The sequence below is a fragment of the Haliotis rubra genome, unplaced genomic scaffold (genome assembly GCF_003918875.1).
Source record: "Haliotis rubra isolate DU_JTF1 unplaced genomic scaffold, ASM391887v1 Scf203, whole genome shotgun sequence".
Classification (NCBI taxonomy): domain Eukaryota; kingdom Metazoa; phylum Mollusca; class Gastropoda; order Lepetellida; family Haliotidae; genus Haliotis; species Haliotis rubra.
The window spans coordinates 347362-370998 of NW_025766037.1; the positions used below are offsets into that span (position 1 = coordinate 347362).

At 43.7% G+C, this 23637-nt stretch overlaps 1 protein-coding gene and 1 long non-coding RNA gene across 4 annotated transcripts; one reads left to right on the forward strand and one right to left on the reverse strand.

Moving 5' to 3' along the window:
- Nucleotides 1-2878: 2878 nt before the first annotated feature.
- LOC124275816 (3-oxoacyl-[acyl-carrier-protein] reductase FabG-like) lies at nt 2879-13443 on the reverse strand. 3 transcript variants are annotated; one of them, XM_046711496.1, is made up of 9 exons: nt 13283-13442; nt 12394-12533; nt 10821-10913; nt 9059-9197; nt 7942-7982; nt 7430-7499; nt 5670-5706; nt 5306-5381; nt 2879-3904 (listed from the first exon to the last, which is right to left on the reverse strand). In XM_046711496.1, the coding sequence occupies exons 1-9, from the start codon at nt 13317-13319 to the stop codon at nt 3749-3751; spliced, it is 789 nt and encodes a 262-aa protein (XP_046567452.1). In that variant the 5' UTR covers nt 13320-13442; the 3' UTR covers nt 2879-3748. The 3 variants fall into 3 exon arrangements, with proteins under 3 accessions (XP_046567452.1, XP_046567454.1, XP_046567453.1); XM_046711498.1 differs by lacking the exon at nt 10821-10913 and having other exon boundaries at nt 13283-13443; XM_046711497.1 differs by lacking the exons at nt 5670-5706; nt 7430-7499.
- Nucleotides 13444-16229: 2786 nt separating this feature from the next.
- LOC124275818 lies at nt 16230-19800 on the forward strand. The gene is made up of 4 exons (XR_006898358.1): nt 16230-16751; nt 17117-17252; nt 18307-18383; nt 19769-19800. It is a non-coding gene; the product is annotated as an uncharacterized LOC124275818 (long non-coding RNA).
- The last annotated feature ends 3837 nt before the right edge of the window (nt 19801-23637 follow it).

A 23637-nucleotide genomic window follows, 5' to 3' on the forward strand; every position in this document is an offset into this window, starting at 1 on the left:
GTTTAGGAAAACATACATGAAAATGTCCTGAAGCTTTCACCTCCTGCAATTAAACCAGTGTGCAATTTAATATGAATTTAAGCCTATTTTCTAAATAAGCACCAACAAACCTTGAACAATTTGTCCAAAAACAACATCTTAATAAACACTACTTTGGCTCAGTCTTCAAATATTGGTAACCTCCTCAAAAGCTGATGAATTCTAAGAAGTATTACATGAAATCGGGGTTGAATGTCATGTTTCAATATCCATTCCAGTTACATGAACAGTCAACTTAGAATTCTGTAAGTTACTTGGTTCCATGACTGAATAATGCCTGGGTGTGACCAAAACGTAGCCTTTGTTTTTCTTTCAAATTCTCTGGATGTTGAAATAACTTTATTATGAGTCACTCTCTGAATAAACATATTATTTAAAGACCAAATATAACTTAAAACAAACTAGCTATCTTAGTACCAAGTGTTTGTTCAGCCATGATATGTATATAGTGTTTGTTTGCCTAGTTCTGCCTTAACTTCACATGAATCTGATATGTGAGACAGTTAAGTAATTATTAATAATTTATTGGAGTATTATCTATTTTATTACCTTTCCACGTTTCCTGAAGGAGGCAAGATTCTTAAAACATACCTTGCTATCATTTCCAGTGAATAATAATTAAAATGACAGAACTATGTTATTACTCCTAAAATGTACCAATGTACCCCCACCCCATCCCAAACCCAACCTTACAAGTAAAACAATTATGCTGTGACAAAAAAATCAAAACAAATAATGTTCTCATAGTTAGGAAATAAACTTATATTTCACTCCGTCCGATATTCCAGAAAGTCACTATTCTTCTGACATAGTTTTCGTCTCCGATTCACATTTGAGTAAAGCTAAATCAATTCAAGGTCCAATCTCTTTATAGATATTCTGAAATATTTAAGACATGGTTTTACAGACACTCTTAGAATTGATTTTGATGTTTGGATATTGCGTGATAGGCAACTCCTGACACTGACAATATTTCCGTTTGGATAAAACAATATTACTCCTCGAATATTTTACACTATCAACATATACTCTACTGTACAGGCCTTCAGATTGTGCTTTTGAAACTTTAAAACATCCTAAAATGTGTGACAAATTTAAGAATATCTAATCGCGAAAGCAACCATATCCACCACATTGTTTTTTAATGTAACAAGTTTTGCTATTTCGGTCGACCATAACCGAAATCAGCTCGCTGTCGGATTTGTTTACATTGTGAATATTGCTAAAAGCGGCGCTCAGTCAGTCCGCCGGTGTCTGTTCAAGAAACCAGTTCAGGTTTATGGTGGGAAATAATTTCATACTTACAATCCCAGCAAAGTAACCTTTTTGTCTAAAACGTATAATTAAGCAATAAATAAAACAATTTTGTAGTTACAAGAATTGTCCGAATAGTTTAATAACACATTGCAAAATCCTAAACGTTTGCTTGGGGATGTCACATTAACCAGCGCAGATCTTGACATTCAAGTGTTAATTCTGAATATTCAGTAAACTTGGCATATAGGTAGTTCTAGCTGTAAACTGGAGCCCCTCATATAGATAGTTTGATTATCTGTTATTAATCTCTAGTTTCCAATTTTGATCTTGCTGATCTTGAAATCGATCAATATTTACTCACCAGACGTGTCGTTTGATAGGCTGTCTGCAAATAATCGAGTCTGGAAAAGACAATCTAGTGATCAACAGCATGAGAATCGATGTACGCAATTGGGAACCGATGACATGTGTCAACCCAGTCAGCGAGCTTGACCACCCGATCCCGTTAATCGCCTCTTACGACTTTTGACAAGTTAATTATGTAGAATTTTCTTAAAACGTGGGTCGAGCCAACGGATTTGAACCCGTTTCGTTTGAGGATGTCTCATCAACGAGTCGTTCTATACTACATTCCTGTAACAACTTGTATCAGCATCATGTGAGTGAGTGAGTGAGTTTAGTTTTACCCCTCACTCAGCAATATTCCATATATATGGCGGCAGTCTGTAAATAATCGAGTTGACTAGAAAGGGACACATCAACAGCATGAGCATCAATCTGCGCAACTGGGAACCGATGACGAGTGTCAATGGCAGCGAGCCTGACCACCCGATCCCGTTAGGCGCATTACGACAAGCATGGGTGACCCGGAGGCTCATTCTAACCCGGACAAATCCACGGGTCATCAGCATCATGTGCATCTGCTGATTGACTAAAATTGACGCATGGTTGGTTGGATAGTTAACGCCTCGGCAATATTCCAGCTTCTTATAGACGATCCAGAGATACAGCATGAGCTTCGGTCTACATGTGTCAACCAAGTCAGCGAGCCTGACCACCTGATTCCGTTAATCTCCTGTTACGACAAGCATTGGTTGCTCAAGATCAATATTTTCCTTTATTACCTACGAGGGGGAACATATCGGGGTTCATATATTTCATACGATGCCCCAGAGCAAAATATCACTTTGTCATGGTGACGTGCCGTCATGAACAATGCTATGACGTCATGTTTTTTCTGTGACGTTGCGTTCTACCATTTGGGTTTGTTTTCCTCAATTTGACGTCTTCGTTAATAAACAGAATATCATATTCGAGCCCATTCGTGCCCTCGCTCGGGAAATACCGATGTTAAAGGCACGTGTGTCGTAAACATAGTATGGCATGGGCACTCATATAATATCCTCTATGTTCTAAACGGGTTCACATGAAAAAAATGTATCGCATCACTCCATATTTGTCATAGTATCAATGTATTACGATTAAGTATAGCAAGGGAACTAATCCAAACCTCAGTAAAACGTACTACCTGAATAAAGTGTCCCTTGAGGAATAATTTAAAGGCAAATGAAAACGCAAGAAGAACGAAAACCTGTAGTTTATTCAGAGAATCAAACGTGGCAAAAAATGGTAATGTTGCATGACTTTAACAATTGAGGCCATTTTCAATAATCCGGCATACAATCCTCACATTTCTCACTTAAAAAAACACTCGTGATGATTTCAATATATTATTTTAACATTACTTTGTCCTTTTCAACAAATAAATGCATCGAAATTATTATCAAAAACTAGTCGAAATTATTCGTATATGTCGTGCGCAGTGATACACATTTTCCATTGCCATGGAATCAAAATGATCGACCTGGTATCTTCTGCAGGACATATTCACTCACTGAAAAAAACTGTTCCTCGGCTACTTAAACAATATTTGAACAGAGTTTTGCAGTATAGTTTTAAGAACGGTGACAAGAACTATTTTGTGTCCTTTGTTCATACCTCTGTTTCGAACCATATGCTCTCACAGAAATAATATAGTTCTATTTCGAGTTATCTAATTTGCATACGTATGATCATTGGCGTGTGATATACATGTTTTCACGCCCTTGCCTCATATCACGGATAAATGTTATAGTAATATGATAAAACAGTTATGTGCCAGCCACATGCCTCTCTAATAAAGTTGTTGACAACAGGCTGATGTGATATCTATATAAGACAACAATCTTCCAGATCAACCTGCCATAACTGCGTGATATACCTATTTAGTGGCAGAAGCTACAACTCTTAAAAAGCAACCTCATATCAAGGAATTTGATGTGACAATTTGCCACTCATCGTTTTGATCACATAAGCATTTTTTCCGAACAAACCAATCTTAGAAGGAAGAACTGTATTGTCTATGCTGAATTTCGGTGATGAGTCCTCTGCTTCGAGTGGAGAACCCGGATCTTCACTTGAAGGTACAGCTTCGGCCCCCATCGACTAACAGAATCTGTCCCGTCACATAGCTCGCAGCGTCGGAGGCAAGGTAGCCAATAGCCCCAGCCACATCTTGGGGGGTGCCCAATCTGCCAAGGGGGGTGGCATTCGCTTGTTCCTCCAAGAACTGTGAATGTATAATAATAACATTTCATTAAAATAGTATGACCAGGGTCATACCCATTAAAATCACCCCAGCACAAGGATCTGAGGACATCTCATTACGAGCCTAATTCCAAACGACCCTTTATCCGACCAATCAGAGATCGCGAAAGTGAAAGTTCGAATTTTGTTTCTGATCACCCGTTAAGGTCAGGGTTAGAATTGGCCTTCAGTAACCCATGCTTACCCAGGCGACTAACAGAATCGGGTGGTCAGGCGCGCTGACTTGATTGACACATGTCATCGGTTCCCATTTGCTCAGATCGATGCTCATGATGTTGATCACTGGATTGTCTGGTCCAGACTCGATTACAGACCGCCGCCATATAGCTGGAATATTGCTGAGTGCGGCGTAAAACTAAACTCACTCACTCGTTTCTGACCATGCACCCTCGTAAAGATTAACACGCGGAGTTTCGAACGACGCTCATTGGATGAAAGACTGATTCATCAAAGTGATCGTCTCTACTCAGTGGAGAGACATCTGAAAAGAAAGAAACTTTCTTTTGCCCTATGAAGTACCTCCAAACAGTTTCAGACACATTTCAGGATTTTCTGTAAGGCATTGCGAATCCAGAACTCAAAATGTATTTCTCCGCGTGGCCTTGACTGGAAGTTGTATGTTTGAAAGTAGTTCCGTAGAACCGTGAAGCTCGAGAAAAATGATTTCTGATAGTCTGGTACGAATTCCCTTATTGGTGTTGAATGCTTTCCATGGAAAACATAAGTTCCACTTGCTTAACCTCTTTCGGAATCGAACCACCGACCTTTCAACTCCACGGCGTGACCCTATCCACTTGACTACATAGGGGTTTGAAAGAGAAGGAGTTTCAACAGCCCTAACGTCATAAGCCATTTGTGAAACAGAGCTCAAGTGAATTATTTGATGGTTCCAGAAATAATTGGGAATGTCTTCGCCAATATTATATATATACGAAATATACGGGTCACCTATTACATCAGTTATACATACACTGACGTACAAAAGAAAGTATACACCTGATGCTTTGGTAAAATGTTTCCTGAAAACAGCGTAATATTTAGAAAAACTGTTTTGATTGTGACTCACAAGTCACAAACATTGTGTACGTGTTGCAATAACACCATAGATATCGTACCCCATTGGAACATCGCTAGCAAAATATTTACGTTTTTTTAATAGTCTCAAAACACCAGGTGTGTACTTTCTTTTGTACATCAGTATATATTGTAAGTCACCGATACGATCCAGTAAGTTTAATACCCTACAACAGAATTTATCTACTGATGGAATAGGTGACCCGTATTTCGACGCATCCCACAAGACTGTTTAGATCTATCTGACCATCATGAAGGTTGTATAGAACTTAACGCCGTAGTTCCTGACCTTCTTTATCTCGTCGTCTTTGCCATGGAGGACAGAGCCCTCTCGTCCGAAGATCGGTGTCGCCACAGTGCCGGGGCTACAACAAGAAAGGTGTATGGGGAACTGGTAGCCGGTTTGGTGTTAAATGCAGACTGAGAGTTTAATGACTTAGGTATGAATGAATTGTATGTGATTGCACTGATATTGATAACGAACAAAGTGGACTTCTTGTTGTGCTCGAAATTACAGACCATTGGGTGAAGTCCCCTTTAAGTGTCTTTCTGCCACCATCTATGTCATATTGTAAGGCTACACACAGGTAACACTTAATGAATCAGTCTTGCACGTCACGCGTTAGATATCATTATGAAAAGGAAATTCTTACTTCACAGAATTCACCCGAACTTTCTTGGGCGCGAGCTCTGGAGTAGAAAATAAATCATGCACACACAAATGCCTTGCTAAGATAAAACACACCTATAAACACTTCGCAAAACTTTACTTTTTGCACGAATTTTGTAGCAATTTAACTCGCACTAGTGAGTGTGAATGAGTTTAGATTTACGCCGCTTTTAGCATTATTTCAGCATTATCGCCGCATATAAAATGGCTTGAACGCTTTAACCACAAGGCAACCCACCGATCCTCTATTAAAAATAGGGGCGGTGGGGTAGCCTAGTGGTTAAAGAGTTGGCTCGTCACGTCGAAGACCCGGGTTCGAATCCCCACATGGGTACAATGTGTGAAGCCCATTTCTGGTGTCCCCCGCCGTGATGTTGCTGGAATATTGCTAAAAGCGTCGTAAAAACAAACTCAGTCAGTCAGTCAGTCTATTAAAATTCACATGACATTATTCCTTGGTATGCTCAAGTTGGTGGTTAATAACCCTATTAGTGAAAATAGGCGCTAACAGCATACAGTCTACTTGAATCCAGTTCATTTACTTGGATGCATTGTTACCAGAGATTCCTCATTTAACGGTTTAATTGATTTTCCCCAACTATGATATGGGGCACTGTCTATAAGTCTGACAGATTTGTCAGACAATGCCGGGACCAGATGTTATGAAACGTAGTCCATGAATACAGCAGCATTTTCAACTAATTTCTAAATATCTACCTGAGATCACTCCACTCACAGTCTCACCACACAGTCACCAAGTCCAGATATCACCCACTCACAGTCACCAAGTCCAGATATCACTCCACTCACAGTCTCACCACACAGTCACCAAGTCCAGAGATCACTCCACTCTGTCACCAAGTCCAGATATCACTCCACTCACAGTCACCAAGTCCAGATACCACTCCACTCACAGTCACCAAGTCCAGAGATCACTCCACTCACAGTCACCAAGTCCAGATATCACTCCACTGACAGTCACCAAGTCCAGATATCACTCCACTCACAATCATCAAGTCCCAATATCACTCCACTCACAGGCTCACCACACAGTCACCAAGTCCAGAGATCACTCAACTCACAGTCCCCCCCCCCCAGCACCGTCACCAAGTCCAGATAACACTCCACACAGTCACCAAGTCCAGATATCACTCAACTCACAGTCACCACGTCCAGATATCACTCCACCCACAGTCACCAAGTCAGATATCACTCCCTCCACAGTCATCAAGATATCACTCCACTCACAGTCTCACCACACAGTCACCAAGTCCAGAGATCACTCCACTCACAGTCCCCCCCAGCACCGTCACTAAGTCCAGATATCACTCCACCCACAGTCACCAAGTCCAGATATCACTCAACTCACAGTCACCACGTCCAGATATCACTCCACCCACAGTCACCAAGTCCAGATATCACTCCACTCACAGTCACCAAGTCCTGAGATCACTCAACTCACAGTTCCCGCAGAGTCACCAAGTCCAGATATCACTCCACTTACAGTCTCACCACACAGACACCAAGTCTAGAGATCACTCCACTAACAGTCCCCCTAAACAGACACCTATCCATCGACAGTCACCCATCCACCTAGACACTCACCCAAAGTGAGTGAGTGTGTGAGTATATTTTACGCCACTATTAGCAATATTTCAGCAATATCATGGTAGAAATGGCTTTACACATTGTACCTATGTCTTCATAGGCTACCCCACTCGGCTACACCACCGCTCCACTCACCCAAAGCCAGGCACTGCGTGAACATGTCAAGGGCAGCCTTGCTGACGCAGTAGATTCCAGTCATCGCCATCTACATGTGATACGTAGAGAATCAGATGGTTTACAAACGTTATTTTGTTTTCTCCAATGAAAATTCAATCCCTAGTGAATCGAGGATGAGACATGAGTCAATCAAATTACAATTTACATTCCTGTAGTCAACTCATCCATATTCATTAAAACATTGATCTGTGAATCTGAACTGACTCGGTAGGTTTTGGGGAGGGAGGTAACTCTGGATTGCTGACAGGTTATTCAGGTATTCGGAAACTCGATTATCCGGTCAAACGTCCAGATAAAGTTCGACTGTACGATGTCACGTGTCAACCAGGTCAGCGAGCCTGACCACCTGATCCCCCTTGTCGGCTCTTACGACAAGCATGGATTGCTGAAGATCAATTCTAACCCAGATCTTCACGGTCCGAAATGTAGAACAATGACCAAACCTTTACCAAAAACCTAGTTAGACTCACCGCCCTGGCACCGAAAAGACTTGAAATGTTTACAATGTTCCCTGCAAGAAAAAAACAAGTTTAGTTCCTTGATGCCCTTCTCTGAAGAAATTGGTGTTTTGGGGTCATCGAATTACACCATTCCACGTTTTACAACAATGTATACAATACTACGAATGTAGGTACATAATGGGATATTGTTTGCTTGGGAAAAGTAAAGAAATAATACTATTTATTTAATGGTATCAAGAACAGTTTTTAGTTTCAGCGTTTGTCCACAATGACCTTGAGCTCAGAGTTTAGTCAAGCCACCAATGGTATCCTTTGCTGAGTCAAGCCACCAAACCCATCCTTTTCCAAACCCATCCTTTTGCTGAGTCAAGCCACCAATGGTATCCTTTTGCTGAGTCAAGCCACCAATGGTATCCTTTTGCTGAGTCAAGCCACCAAACCCATCCTTTTGCTGAGTCAAGCCACCAAACCCATCCTTTTGCTGAGTCAAGCCACCAAACCCATCCTTTTGCTGAGTCAGCCACCAAGCCACCAAACCCATCCTTTTGCTGAGTCAAGCCACCAAACCCATTCTTTTGCTGAGTCAAGCCACCAAACCCATCCTTTTGCTGAGTCAAGCCACCAAACCTATCCTTTTGCTGAGTCAAGCCACCAATGCTATCCTTTTGCTGAGTCAAGCCACCAAACCCATTCTTTTGCTGAGTCAAGCCACCAAACCCATCCTTTTGCTGAGTCAAGCCACCAAACCCATCCTTTTGCTGAGTCAAGCCACCAATGCTATCCTTTTGCTGAGTCAAGCCACCAAACCTATCCTTTTGCTGAGTCAAGCCACCAATGCTATCCTTTTGCTGAGTAAAGCCACCAAACCATTCTTTTGCTGAGTCAAGCCACCAATGCTATTCTTTTGCTGATGTCTTGGTGCTTAACGCCGGGTTTTGCAAGTAGAACTACATTAATTCTACCGTTATAAAACCAGGTATTGCTGGGCACAGGGTATGTATTACCATTTACTGAACTGACATATGACAGTCTATTGCCGACTTTGAGTCATCGTTCTCCGCCCAGATGTACCTACCCAGCGTCTCCCCCGGATGTACCCACACTGTCTTCCCCCAGATGTACCCACCCTGCGTCTTCTCCAAGTGGGGGACTGCGAGTTGTGACATAAGGAAGGGCACCTTCATGTTGAGGTCCATCGTCTGATCGTACTGGGGCTCCGACATTCCCATGGACTCCCCAGGGAAAACCAAACCCGCGTTGTTTACCTGCAGTACAGGTAGGACAGGTGAGACACCAAGATGATCAACACAAATCCAAAATCGTTCTTAGCTTACCCCACATTTATAGTACCAAGTTGCGATGTTGCCAGCGCCTCATGTTCCTTTCCCAACGCGATCGATTCAGACGATTTTGACGGGTTAATGACAAGACCAAAACTGGTCCATAGACAGCCGACAGCACATTACAGTGTTCCAGCTAATGCGATGACCCAAAACTGCATTCGTAACTACTCGTGTCATTCGGGCAAGCCGGATTTCGTCTCGTATCCCTCTCGTGGCCATGTTTACGACTGGGTCCTGTCTAAGCGCAAACGGGCATTGAGGTGAAAATAGTCTAGTACTATTACCAGGGAAAGATAACTCTGAATTTCCAAACATGGCTCCTAGAATATCCTATATCTCGTGGGCAAAACAGCAATACAAGCATTCCCTTTGTAAATATGTTTCAGAGTTTAAAGTTGCTGATCCTTTAGCTCAAAGTTTATGTTTAAATTGTGCTTTGCATAGTTTAGCGAAGTTTCAAAGTCCAACGGTGCCGTCATTTTCATGCTTCGAAATGCGTTTTACTACGCGCGATTTGATTGGTTTGCCACGATTCTTGGCAATAATGGCGTACGATAGGGGTGCGAGTCTTCTTGTAGGTCACGGAAGAGGCGAGTAGTTACGAATGCCAAAACTGCGGATACGTATGACGTCACTGTGAGCATTCGGTTGCGCAGATGGAAGATGCACAGGTGATGATTATCTTATGGTCAGTCTCGGTCGTCTTGGGGGCTGTGAGATGTCTGGCCAATCTTTTTGACGTGTCTCATTATTCTGATGCTGATCTGTCTTGTACAGCCGAATGTTCTGGCAATGTTTGTGTTCGAAGCGATCATCTGCGACATTCCAGGGCAGTGGCGTGTTCTTGCTCCGCTGTTGATAATCTTGGCACGTGCCTTTAACAGGTTTACCGCTAACAATCTCAGTCGACTGTTTTATACTGTTTGCATATAACATGCACGTGCGATTCAACAAAATTATGCCTTTCATGATGTTCCCTACACAACACTGTACAGGATATAAACAGTTATATAAAATGTTTGTAAATCATAATATTGGAAAATATTCCCAAAATACCAGGTTTGTACTTTCTTTTGTGAGTCAGTTACATAAATGCGACCCTAGATGGATCGGTCACAAGTTATGTATATAATAACATCTAAATGTTTCAGATAACCCCAAACAAGCAAACACATTCGAGAGAAGTGAATAGAGAAATGCTCCAAAAACGTTATAAAAATGTTTCCTGAGGTTTTATGCCAACGAAACTCAGACCAAAAGACCAAAATCACACATATCGTACCAAAATCACACATATCGTATTGTGGTTGAGTGAGTTCGGTTTTACGCCGCTCTTTCAGCAATATTCCAGCAATATCACAGTGGGGACACCAGAAATGGGTTTCACACATTGTGCCCATGTTGGGAATCGAACCCGAGTCTTCGGCGTGACGAGCAAACGCTTTAACCATTATGCTGCCCCACCGCCCCTTATCGCATTGTGAGTATCGTTACTTTCAATTCAGGCGAGTAACGTCGCCCAACGGTTGACACTCGCACACGTACCAGTACGTCGAGTCTGGCAAACTTGGCGACTGTCTTTTCAATGGTGGCCTTCCTAAACGCCGCGTCAGTCAGGTCACCGCAATGGGTCCGAATCTGAATATCAAACAAAACAGGATTTCGTTTTCGTTTTACCACCTTCAATTAGGAGATAAACATCATGTGTTGGCGAATTTCCGGGTGTTATTGAGTATTTGAAGCACGGGAATTCATTTGGAAATTCAAATGAAATATTCCTGTGCTTTAAATACTCAATAACACCCCGGAAATTCGCCAACACATGATGTTTATCGACATTGTAAACACAAAAGTAAACCAAAAGGTCCACACACGTTTTTTGTGTCTGCACTCATTGACATCGAGTACGGGTACAGCAGTGAAATGTCATCAGTCGGCCGTTTCGGCTGTCTCCCATGGTAGCATCTGGAACTGCTGATTTGTGACGTCATTCGGACTTTACGTCACAATATGATTTTAATGACGTCATCACAGCTGACGACGTAACAATACAATGGTGTGAGCGATGTTTGTATGTATTAATACGCAGAGAATTTCCGGGAATCAAATACCATTTGATCACGTTTTCAACCAATCAGATTAAAGAACACAGTGACTTTTGGTTTACAATGCTCCTCAAAGAATCTCGTCTTTGTAGTTGTTAGTACGTTTGTCGTTTAACGTTGCACCCCGAAATATTCCACCTGTTTCGGATGTTCCTCGCTTTAAGTTTGAGTATGTGTGGGACTTTATGCTGGTAAGAATTAGCGCTGCCATTCCATTTTCTTTTAGATGAAAACAGTCTGTTAACTGTCATTTGTCATTAGATGTGATAGGAGATATATGTATAAGACCTTCAAGTGTTTTTCTCACTTTGGTATGGGAAATAGTGCTTGAATGACACCACTAGTATTTCTTCATTTACAACAGCATGAAATATACTGAATTAAACAAATAAGGCTACACATGAAAAGCCGAGTGTCGTACAATCTTTTCCAGGTACCTTCGCAAACTTTGTTTTGCGCTGTGGGTGAAAATCTTGAAATAAGCAAAACAATATGATGGAAACGGTGTCTCCTTACTTTCTTGCCCTCAGTAAATATTGTCTTCGGAGTTTAATGTAACGTTTGAGCCCAACGGGCTTTTTGGTTTGAGTATAGTAGAAAGTATTGATATTTGAACATATTACGTCTTGTATGTTCACCCATGTTCTCAATCAGACGACCCGTGAAGATCCGGGTCTTCAGAAACCCATGCTTGTCGTAAAAGGCTACAAACGGGATCGAGTGTTCAGGCTTGGTAACATTTGAGCCCAATGGGCTTTTGGGGTTGAATATAGCAGAAAGTATTGATACTTGAACATATTACGTCTTGTATGTTCACCCATGTTCTCACTCTGATAGGCACATTGCATGGATAGGAAGATGCCATACCAAAATAGAACCAAAATGTTAGTTGTGTTAATTCGGAATAATTCCTAATATGTGTAACAGTCAACTGGTTGTGACAGATATTACGAGCTATACGTACTAGGGGTGTACATAACCGGAAGTACAATACACCTTGTCACAACACTCACGTTATCGGCAGGTATCCCGCACTCAGAACATCGCTTAGCGACATCGTCCAGTCTCGTCTTCTCTCGTCCCGTTAACGCGAGTTTGGCTCCTTGTTTGGCAAAATGCAATGCCGTCCCCTCTCCAAGCCCGGCACTCGCTCCTGGAGAATGGAGAATCACTTATAAAAATATACAAACACATAACATTCGTTATGTAAATTAGCAGTATATCTGGTGTTTATTATTTATGGTAATTATGTTTTGTCTACAGGGTATCTTTGATCAATTATATGGACCGACGTCTGGATACTTTTACAGGGTTTACTAGGCTGAACAACCCAATTCGGGTACATAATGTGTTGAGCACAATTTTCTACCTTGTCTCCGCAAGGATCCGATGGTCGTGCGTTCGAAGCCAATACCCATCTACCTGGGTGAGTTTCGCTTTCTTCCCTCTTTCAACTCTCACAATAAAATAGATGAGCTCAGCTCGTTCACTCACTCACTCACTCACCCACCCCACTCACTCACTCACTCACCAACTCACCACCCGCTCAGTCACATACCATAGTCACATACGTACTTTAACTTGGCTGTACTTTCAATACGTCCCTAAACAAAGCTCACTCGCTGACACATTTTAAAATCTGCCCAATTTCAAAAACATAAATTTATTAAATTTAATATAAATGGAACCAGACCCGGAATTTCAGAAAACGAAACAAGAATTAAATTAAAGAAAACTGACTGCTATATGCTTCTGCTGGAGTGACATAGCTCCGCTAGTACACTGTAACGATGACATTGCACATTTAGCAGGGTGATAACAAAATTTATCAATATCCATGGGAGGGCTTGAATTTACATCCGTCTATGTCTCTGTGCAGGAAGCCAAGTTTGTGATATTTACCTGTAATAAGTACAACTCGGCCTGCGAAGTTCGCCATCACGTAGGTTCTGTCTGGCTGGAAATAGCTGTGTCCTCAGCCTGGTTCCCTGGGTCTGTTGCGCCTCTGCTAACGCTCAGTGTCGGAGCGTTATCGCGGGCGCAACAGACCCAGGGAACCAGACTGCGGTGTCCTAAGAGTAAAGTGTCTGTGTCGAGGTAAAGTATGTCAGTTATAAAGATTAAACAGGCTACCGACGCTATGCAGGCTGCTCTCGTAGTCAAGGACTGACGAATCATTCGCTGATTCAGCAATAACGAGCAAGGCAGTTGCTATCGAGCTACGGTGATCGTAAACCCGTATGGCCCGTAATGCCTTATTTGTGATAGTCTGCCTTACAGTGCTTCAACCATATTGTCAACCATACTGATTTCTTCTGTTCATTTCATGTTTCTATGAGGCGATAGGCTTGGTATGTATCCCACAGGGTGGAAGCTCTGTCCACGCTAAATGTGGAGTTGCCCCCAAAGCAACTCCATTTCCTCGCTGGACAGTGAAAGAAGAACATGTGACGCAAGAGTAATGGTAAGTTTTCCCTCGCCTTTGCATTATTTTGCAAGTATATCAGGTTTGGCCATTTCGAAGACGGGTCTAAAAAGTTACAGATATTTCTGTAATAGCTTGACACCCTCTCTATTGCGCGTTAAGCGAGGGCACTCTCCTGAGTGTCGAAACTAGATCGCGGATAATGATCGTTTCAACACAAAATATGACCTCATCAGCAGACACGCCTTTTTTTGCTGTCAATTCTTAGATATAGTTATTTTAGGTCTTCATTCACAGTTTAGGCTTTAATGCGTCTGTATTTTTTTCAGTTATCGTCGAAAAATCAAACTGTACATTTTATATGGAGTTGTGTTGAAACTGTCCATTGCGTTGAATGTTTACGTAACTTTCCATGGATTTAAGAACATGAACTGTCGAAATTCCACAGTCGTTGATACCCTTACCACAGACTTGGCAATGGAAACGGTAGTTGTTGTGATGGAATCCCTAAACGTTATGTTCTCACTATCACGATTCGCGCCACGATTGAAATCGTGGTCTTAATCGTGGACTAATCGTGGTGATCCTATCAAATCTGATCAGATCTTGAGGTCAGTCGTGGTGATCGTTCAAAAAACTGTTCACAAACTTTCTACGATCAACATATAGTCTGTTTGCAGTGAAATACAAACCAATAATAGCGATTTGAAACTATGATCGTTTGTTAAACAACTTTTATCCTAAGATGAATAAAATTTTGAGATTTAAATTTTCAATTGGCAAGGTAAAATTAATTGGATTCGCAAACTTAATTTCACTTTATTTGATTTACTTTTTTTGTTTCAAGTGAAATTCATCGGTACGTTTTCACTGCAAACAGACTATAATTAATTATTGGTAATCGTGATCATCGCGCAACATATCGCATCTAATCGCGCTTAGAAATCGTGGTGGTCGGAATCAATAATGGACAAGACAAACACCACGCTCTGTTGAGATGTGTTGCGATCTCCCACGATCTGTGACGCTCTGTCTGGAGTCACTGGTCACGACCTGACACGAATGACTCACGAGCAGATACGAGTTGATACGAGTACTGACGCTTTTTGACGGGTTCTACGAGTTCTTGCGCCCATATATGTACTGAAAATCAGAATGACTGCGCCTTCAAGAGTTCCCCCTGATCCTTCGCATTTGCTCTGGCTGATTTGCGAGGTGCACATCTAGCTAGTCCACTTGGTCCTCCATGCCTCTGGGATGACATGGTGGTTTTCATCCTTATGGCCCACCTATTGTGCTGCAATGCCTGGATGCCTCAGCCTCAATAGGTTGTGCAGAGCCACTGCCGCCTTGAATACATCCTTCACAGAATTGGGCTTCTGCCCTTGAGTCATGAGGAGACACCTGAATCTATTGGCCAGGATCTCAAAGGTATTTTCCACCATTCTCCTCCCCCTTGAGAGTCTTCTCCTTCCTGGACATCCTTCTTCCCTGTGTGGCTTCATGAGGTAGTTCCTGAGTGCAAAGGATGAAGAAGGGCATGTCTTGGTGGTCATCAGAGCTTGCAGTCAGAGGGCAGGGTGGGGGAAGTCCTAGGGCTTCCTCTTCCATGCCGTTGACCAGCCCCGAGTCGCCACATTTCTTAACATCTGACATGTGTCCTTTTCTACCAAGCTCGATCCACACAAACTTGTAATCTGCATCCATCAGAGCTAGGAGTGATATCGAAAAGACGCCCTTGTAATTGACTGCCAGTTTGGGTGGCTTCTTGATAGCAATGTGTCTGCCATCCAGAGCCCCAATGACGCGGGATATATCTATCTCTGTTCAAACTGGTTAGCTACGGCTGTCCAGGCTTCAGGGGTCACTGGTATGCTAAACACAATTGCCTGTGACACTTCTGGAACCATCTCTGAGATGGTGGACACTCCACACCTGATGGCATACGCAAGGGACCCCTAGTTGTCCCGTGCAATAAACTGATCTAAACTGGATATCCAGTTGAAAAATGTTGGGCCGGCTGCTTACACATGCTATGTCATCCGTTCAGTTGAAACAAAAAAGTTACAACCATAATATTTGTTCCTTTAAAGTTCAGATAGAGTCAGCATCTGTTTCTATCAACATGTGACAGTATTCAAAGCAGAGTACAAAACGCAGTTTAAGTCACTTAACGAAAGAAGTTTTTTTCCCATTGCTGGAAGTGACATAATCCTTACCAGAAGTGTCATGTTCTACTTTATAAAACAAAAAGGTGATATAGGTTTTATTGGAATAAGGAAGAATTTCTGAATCCATACTTAGACTCTTTAAACAGACGTTAGATTGCTAAATGAACGAAGCGGTATGGGGGCGGCCATGCTATATTTTCACATGTAGTTGGACACGTCCATATATTCACAAATTCTACCCCAACACACATCACCAAATGCTATCCATTCGTTCTGATTGGTCAGTTTTTGTTTGTTTATTTTTTTGCCAGTGGTGATAAATGAAAAGAAAACTAGTTACAAAAAATGCTCATATTTAATTATGAAAACGTTATTTTGGTAGAACATTGTTTTTCTTGATAATATGCATTAATAATAATTATCAGACATTCTTCCATCCTTCACCAAGTGTGTTGGTTGATGCACTTTTTCACAATTCTTTTCCTCGGCCTGTGGCCCACTTCATTATCAGCCTGCATATCGTCGGTGACCTCTGTCTGTTTACCCTCTATAATTTACATAATTTACACCGAGGATGACAGTGAGTTACACTTACACACAGACCTGCACCATCCAGACAAGCGTGACAGCATAAGCGGCGTGATGGCTAATTTCGCAGGCCGAGTTGTTCTAATTACAGGTAACTATGACAAACTAGGTTTCCTCCACAGAGACATGCGTGTAGATGGTTGTAGGATCAAGTACTCTCAAGAAGGCTGTCACTTCGAGGTGTTATGTAAGTCATTATTGTTATCACCCTGCTAAAAGTGCGATGTAATCGTTACGGAGCACTTGCAGATCCCACATGGGCACATTGTGCAAAAGCACTTGCAGGTCTAAATCACGGCCTAAATCTAAATCATGGGCTTCACACATTGTACCCATGTGGAGAATCGAACCCCGGTCTTCGGCGTGGGGAGCGAACGCCTTAACCTCTGGGCTACCCCACCTCCCCCACTGATAACGAGTTATTAATGAGTGTCTATTGCCAGAATTGTTCTACACTGTCGTCAGCACTGATACAGATGATGTTAAGATAAGTTATAAAACTATTTTGGGTTGTTTTTTTCAGTGTTGCTAAATAACGCATTGTCTCTCCAGGAGCGAGTGCTGGAATTGGAGAAGGGACAGCATTGCACTTTGCCAAACATGGCGCCAAACTCTCGCTAACGGGGCGGGATAAGACCTAGAAGACGTCGCTAAGCGATGCTCAGAGTGCGGGATACCTGCTGGTGACGTGAGTGTTGGGAGGGGGTGTTGTACTTCCGGTTTTGTGTACCCCACGTACGTAGAGCTCGTAATATCAGAATCAAGTGACTGCTGACTTGTGAAACGAACTACATACTACGTCACTGGCAGATCCAGGGAACCCCCACCCCACCCCTTTGAAAATTCCTGGATCCGTCTATGTACGTATTTCACATCTAATGCAGAACTGAGAAGGCTACGTGAAGATCTTGTGCACAACCACCTGTCTCCTATTATATCTATATGCAATTGACGAACAGATGATAGATTATTTTATCTAGCAGAAAGAGGAACGGAAACGCTAAGCAAAACTGAAACGTGCACGACAAGCCTAAAGTTATAATGACAAACATCATGCTCTAACTTAACTTGAGCAAGACAGGGCTGTGTTTGTAGGTCCCTTGGCAAGACTACTGAAGTCCGATATCAGTCACCAGGCAGAGAGAGTGGGTGAGTGAGTTTATTTTTACGCCGCTTTTAGCAATAGTCCATCAATATCACGACATGGGACACCAGAAGTGGGCTTCACACATTGTACCCATGTGGGGAATCGAACCCGGGTCTTCGACGTGACGAGCGAACGCTTTAACCACTAGGCTACACCACCGCCCGTCACCAAGAAGAGGCACTTTACGAAGCTTTGCAGGGTCTGCAACCTTCACCTTCATCAGTGGCATTATAAGATGCACCCTGACCAATCTGCAGTGTCAAGGTTGTTAACCGTGTCGCATCTTCATTATGGTACGTTTGGTAGTGAAAATCCTGGTTAGATTGGTCTTCAGGAACCCATGCTTGTTGTTAAAGGCGATTAACTGGATCGGGTGTTCGGGCTGCTGGCTTGTCATCGTGTCCCAGCTGCGTGGATGATGTCAGTCAATGGTCTGTCTGGTCCAAACTCTTTACTTACAAACATCCGTCATCTGGAATAGGTGTGACGTTAATGAGTTAAACAACAAACACAACAACTGTTCGGAGCCGAGATTGTTCTTAGAACATTGAAAGTGACAACACGAGAGATGAAATCCTGTATATTTGATTTTCAGATCTTGACTCTGACGCAGCGTTCAGGAAGGCCTGCATTGAAAAGACAGTCGCCAGGTTTGCCAGGCTCGACGTAGTGGTACGTGTGCGAGTGTCAACCCTTGGGCGACGTTTCTTGCCTGAATTGGAAATAAAGGGGGAAAACACGATATTTGTGATTTTGCTCTTCCACATGCATACAAAATATCAGTAACACTTTTATAACGTATTTGGAGCAATTGTTAACTCATTTCTGTTGAATTTGATTTAAATTATTTGAAACATGGTTTGTAAAGTTAGTGACTGCGACGTAAAACGACATTAACTCACTGGCTTACAGAATAGCATCTTCATCTAAGGGGACGGTGGGATAGCCTAGTGGTTAAAGCGTTCGCTCGTCACGTCGAGGACCCGGGTTCGATTCCCCACATGGGTACAATGTGTGAAGCCCATTTCTGGTGTCCCCTGCCGTGATATTGCTGGAATATTGCTAAAAGCGGCGTAAAATTAAACTCACTCACTCTTAATCTAAGGACGTTTTTTTATTTCTGGTTACACATGTACGACCCGGTATATGTTCTTCATCTTGGTGTCTCACCTGTCCTACCTGTACTTCAGGTGAACAACGCTGGTTTGGTTTGGAGACACAGGGTGGGTATATCTTGGGGAGACGGAGGGTGGATATATCGGGGGGAGACGCAGGGTGGATATATCGGAGGGAGACGCAGGGTGGGTATATCTGGGGAGACACAGGGTGGGTATATCTGGGGGAGACGCAGGGTGGATATATCTGGGGGAGACGCAGGGTGGATATATCTGGGGGAGACGCAGGGTGGGTATATCTGGGGGAGACGCAGGTTGGGTATATCTGGGGAGACGCAGGGTGGAGATATCTAGGGGAGAAGCATGATAGGTATATCTGGGGGAGACGCAGGGTGAATATATCTGGGGGAGACGCAGGATGGATACATCAAGGGGCAGACGCAGGGTGGATATATCTGGGAGGAATGGGAAGAGACTCAGGGTGGGTATATTGGGTGGGGGGAGAAATGGAAAACCGGGATCGCGCATAGACTCCACTGAGGTTCAGAAAATCGATAAACTAAGGGCCGGTTTACTGTCCAAAGATCTGTTTTCAACTGTAAAATGTCGGCGCAAGGAGAGACTGTTGATTTTTTCACACCCCTCTATCCCCATATTACACATTCTGGCAAAACAGTGATTATGGAGATATACATGATGACCTTATCAGAGATTAAACAGTGATCGGAATTCGAGATACTAACCTGAGTGCCTGAATGCAGATTCGCAATAACCTGATTTTGTTTGTTTGTGTGTCTGAAGCAGACAATCTAGTGATCAACAGCATGAACATCGACCTACGCAATTGGGATACGATGACATCATGTAATTGAATGCCCAAAATGCATTATTGTTTATGAGAACGTCACTGAGGGACTCTAAAATGATTATTTTTCCTTGCAGGGAACATTGTAAACGTATCAAGTCGCTCAAGTTTCTTGTAGTTCCCACGGTACTGACAATCCAGTAATGTGAACAGACGGAACCCAGTTACCACTACACCACCCGAACCATGTCAGGGCTCTGTACGCTCCTCACAGCGATATATCGGCATCGCTCTTTCTTCAGGGTTTCTAAATTCTCGGTACGAGTTTACGAAGGATTCTGATTTCTATAGCGAAAAAGAAAAAGTCTAACCTCGTTAATCTGGACGTTTTCGTTTTGCCAAATTTTGTCCGGATAAACGAATTTCTGGATTCTGAATCACGTGTCAGCTAACCGGAGTTACCTCCCCTCCCCAAATTCTACCTAGTAAATATAACAAAAACAATCACAGTGCAGTTCACTAATGAATATGGATAAGTATGAATATGAATGTAAAATGTAATTTGACTGACATGACGGTGACCCATCCTCGATTAACCAGGGAATTAAATCGACATTCGAGGGCACAATTTATTTTGTCACCAAGGGGATGAAACACGTGTGGCGTGTGTTCCAGATGCCGGAGGTTGGGATCTACTGTGTCGGCAAGGCTACCCTTGACATGTACACACAGTGCCTGGCTTTGGGTGAGTGAGTGGTGGGCGATGGCTGGGCGTCTGTGTGGGGTGACTCTGGTGGAGTGATCTCTGGTTCTGGTGACTATTAGGATGGGGTAACTTGGTGGAGTGAGTGTTTCAATGGGGTGACTGTTTTGGTTGGTTCAGTGTTTGGGCGGGGTGACTGTTTTGGTTGGTCCAGTGTTTGGGTGGCCTGGGGTGACTGTTTTGGTTGGTTCAGTGTTTGGGTGGGATGACTGTTTTGGTTGGTTCAGTGTTTGGGTGGCCTGGGGTGACTGTTTTGGTTGGTTCAGTGTTTGGGTGGGGTGATTGTTTTGGTTTGTTCAGTGTTTGGGTGGGGTGACTGTTTTGGTTGGTCCAGTGTTTGGGTGGGATGACTGTTTTGGTTGGTTCAGTGTTTGGGTGGGGTGATTGTTTTGGTTGGTCCAGTGTTTTGGTGACCTGGGGTGACTGTTTTGGTTGGTCCAGTGTTTGGGCGGGATGACTGTTTGGGTTGGTCCAGTGTTTGTGTGGCCTGGGGTGATTGTTTTGGTTGGTCCAGTGTTTGGGTGGGATGACTGTTTTGGTTGGTTCAGTGTTTGGGTGGCCTGGGGTGACTGTTTTGGTTGGTTCAGTGTTTGGGTGGGGTGATTGTTTTGGTTGGTCCAGTGTTTGGGTGGGGTGACTGTTTTGGTTGGTTCAGTGTTTGGGTGGGATGACTGTTTTGGTTGGTCCAGTGTTTGGGTGGGATGACTGTTTTGGTTGGTTCAGTGTTTGGGCGGGATGACTGTTTTGGTTTGTTCAGTGTTTGGGTGGGGTGACTGTTTTGGTTGGTTCAGTGTTTGGGTGGGGTGATTGTTTTGGTTGGTTCAGTGTTTGGGCGGGGTGACTGTTTTGGTTGGTCTAGTGTTTGGGTGGGATGACTGTTTTGGTTGGTTCAGTGTTTGGGTGGGATGACTCTTTTGGTTTGTTCAGTGTTTGGGCGGGATGACTGTTTTGGTTGGTCCAGTGTTTGGGTGGCCTGGGGTGACTGTTTTGGTTGGTCCAGTGTTTGGGTGGGATGACTGTTTTGGTTGGTTCAGTGTTTGGGTGGCCTGGGGTGACTGTTTTGGTTGGTTCAGTGTTTGGGTGGGGTGATTGTTTTGGTTGGTCCAGTGTTTGGGTGGGGTGATTGTTTTGGTTGGTTCAGTGTTTGGGTGGGATGACTGTTTTGGTTGGTCCAGTGTTTGGGTGGGGTGACTGTTTTGGTTGGTTCAGTGTTTGGGTGGGGTGACTGTTTTGGTTGGTCCAGTGTTTGGGTGGGATGACTGTTTTGGTTGGTTCAGTGTTTTGGTGGGGTGATTGTTTTGGTTGGTCCAGTGTTTTGGTGACCTGGGGTGACTGTTTTGGTTGGTCCAGTGTTTGGGTGGGATGACTGTTTTGGTTGGTCCAGTGTTTGGGTGGCCTGGGGTGACTGTTTTGGTTGGTCCAGTGTTTGGGTGGGGTGATTGTTTTGGTTGGTTCAGTGTTTGGGTGGGATGACTGTTTTGGTTTGTTCAGTGTTTGGGTGGGGTGACTGTTTTGGTTTGTTCAGTGTTTGGGTGGGATGACTGTTTTGGTTGGTCCAGTGTTTGGGTGGGATGACTGTTTTGGTTGGTTCAGTGTTTGGGTGGGGTGATTGTTTTAGTTGGTCCAGTGTTTTGGTGACCTGGGGTGACTGTTTTGGTTGGTCCAGTGTTTGGGTGGGATGACTGTTTTGGTTGGTCCAGTGTTTGGGTGGCCTGGGGTGACTGTTTTGGTTGGTCCCGTGTTTGGGCGGGATGACTGTTTTGGTTGGTCCAGTGTTTGGGTGGCCTGGGGTGACTGTTTTGGTTGGTCCAGTGTTTGGGCGGGATGACTGTTTTGGTTGGTCCAAGGTTTGGGTGGGATGACTGTTTTGGTTGGTTCAGTGTTTGGGTGGGGTGATTGTTTTGGTTGATCCAGTGTTTTGGTGACCTGGGGTGACTGTTTTGGTTGGTCCAGTGTTTGGGCGGGATGACTGTTTTGGTTGGTCCAGTGTTTGGGCGGGATGACTGTTTTGGTTTGTTCAGTGTTTGGGTGGGGGTGACTGTTTTGGTTGGTCCAGTGTTTGGGTGGGGTGATTGTTTTGGTTGGTTCAGTGTTTGGGTGGGGTGATTGTTTTGGTTGATCCAGTGTTTTGGTGACCTGGGGTGACTGTTTTGGTTGGTCCAGTGTTTGGGCGGGATGACTGTTTTGGTTGGTTCAGTGTTTGGGTGGGGTGATTGTTTTGGTTGGTCCAGTGTTTGGGTGGGATGACTGTTTTGGTTGGTTCAGTGTTTGGGTAGCCTGGGGTGATTGTTTTGGTTGGTTCAGTGTTTGGGTGGGGTGACTGTTTTGGTTGGTCCAGTGTTTGGGTGGGGTGATTGTTTTCGTTGGTCCAGTGTTTGGGTGGCCTGGGGTGACTGTTTTGGTTGGTTCAGTGTTTGGGTGGGGTGATTGTTTTGGCTGGTCCAGTGTTTGGGTGGGGGTGATTGTTTTGGATTGGTTCAGTGTTTGGGTGGGATGACTGTTTGGTTGGTTCAGTGTTTGGGTGGAGTGATTGTTTTCGGCTGGTCCAGTGTTTGGGTGGGGTGATTGTTTTGGTTGGTCCAGTGTTTGGGTGGCCTGGGGTGACTGGGTTTGGGTTGGTCCAGTGTTTGGGCGGGATGACTGTTTTGGTTGGTCCAGTGTTTGGGTGGCCTGGGGTGACTGTTTTGGTTGGTTCAGTGTTTGGGTGGGGTGATTGTTTTGGTTGGTTCAGTGTTTGGGTGGGGTGATTGTTTTGGTTGGTTCAGTGTTTGGGTGGGATGACTGTTTTGGTTGGTCCAGTGTTTGGGTGGGATGACTGTTTTGGTTGGTCCAGTGTTTGGGTGGGATGACTGTTTTGGTTGGTTCAGTGTTTGGGTGGCCTGGGGTGACTGTTTTGGTTGGTTCAGTGTTTGGGTGGGGTGATTGTTTTGGTTGGTTCAGTGTTTGGGTGGGATGACTGTTTTGGTTGGTTCAGTGTTTGGGTGGGGTGACTGTTTTGGTTGGTCCAGTGTTTGGGTGGGGTGATTGTTTTGGTTGATCCAGTGTTTTGGTGACCTGGGGTGACTGTTTTGGTTGGTCCAGTGTTTGGGCGGGATGACTGTTTTGGTTGGTTCAGTGTTTGGGTGGGGTGATTGTTTTGGTTGGTCTAGTGTTTGGGTGGGATGACTGTTTTGGTTGGTTCAGTGTTTGGGTAGCCTGGGGTGACTGTTTTGGTTGGTTCAGTGTTTTGGTGGGGTGATTGTT

Coding starts and splice junctions, on each gene's coding strand:
- LOC124275816 (XM_046711496.1), bottom strand. CDS start 13,319: ATGGCGAACTTCGCAGGCCGAGTTGTACTTATTACAG. Junction 10,914..12,393: donor GCGGGATACCTGCCGATAAC/GTGAGTGTTGTG, acceptor TTTGATATTCAG/ATTCGGACCCATTGCGGTGA. Junction 9,198..10,820: donor TTGCCAGACTCGACGTACTG/GTACGTGTGCGA, acceptor CCTGTACTGCAG/GTAAACAACGCGGGTTTGGT.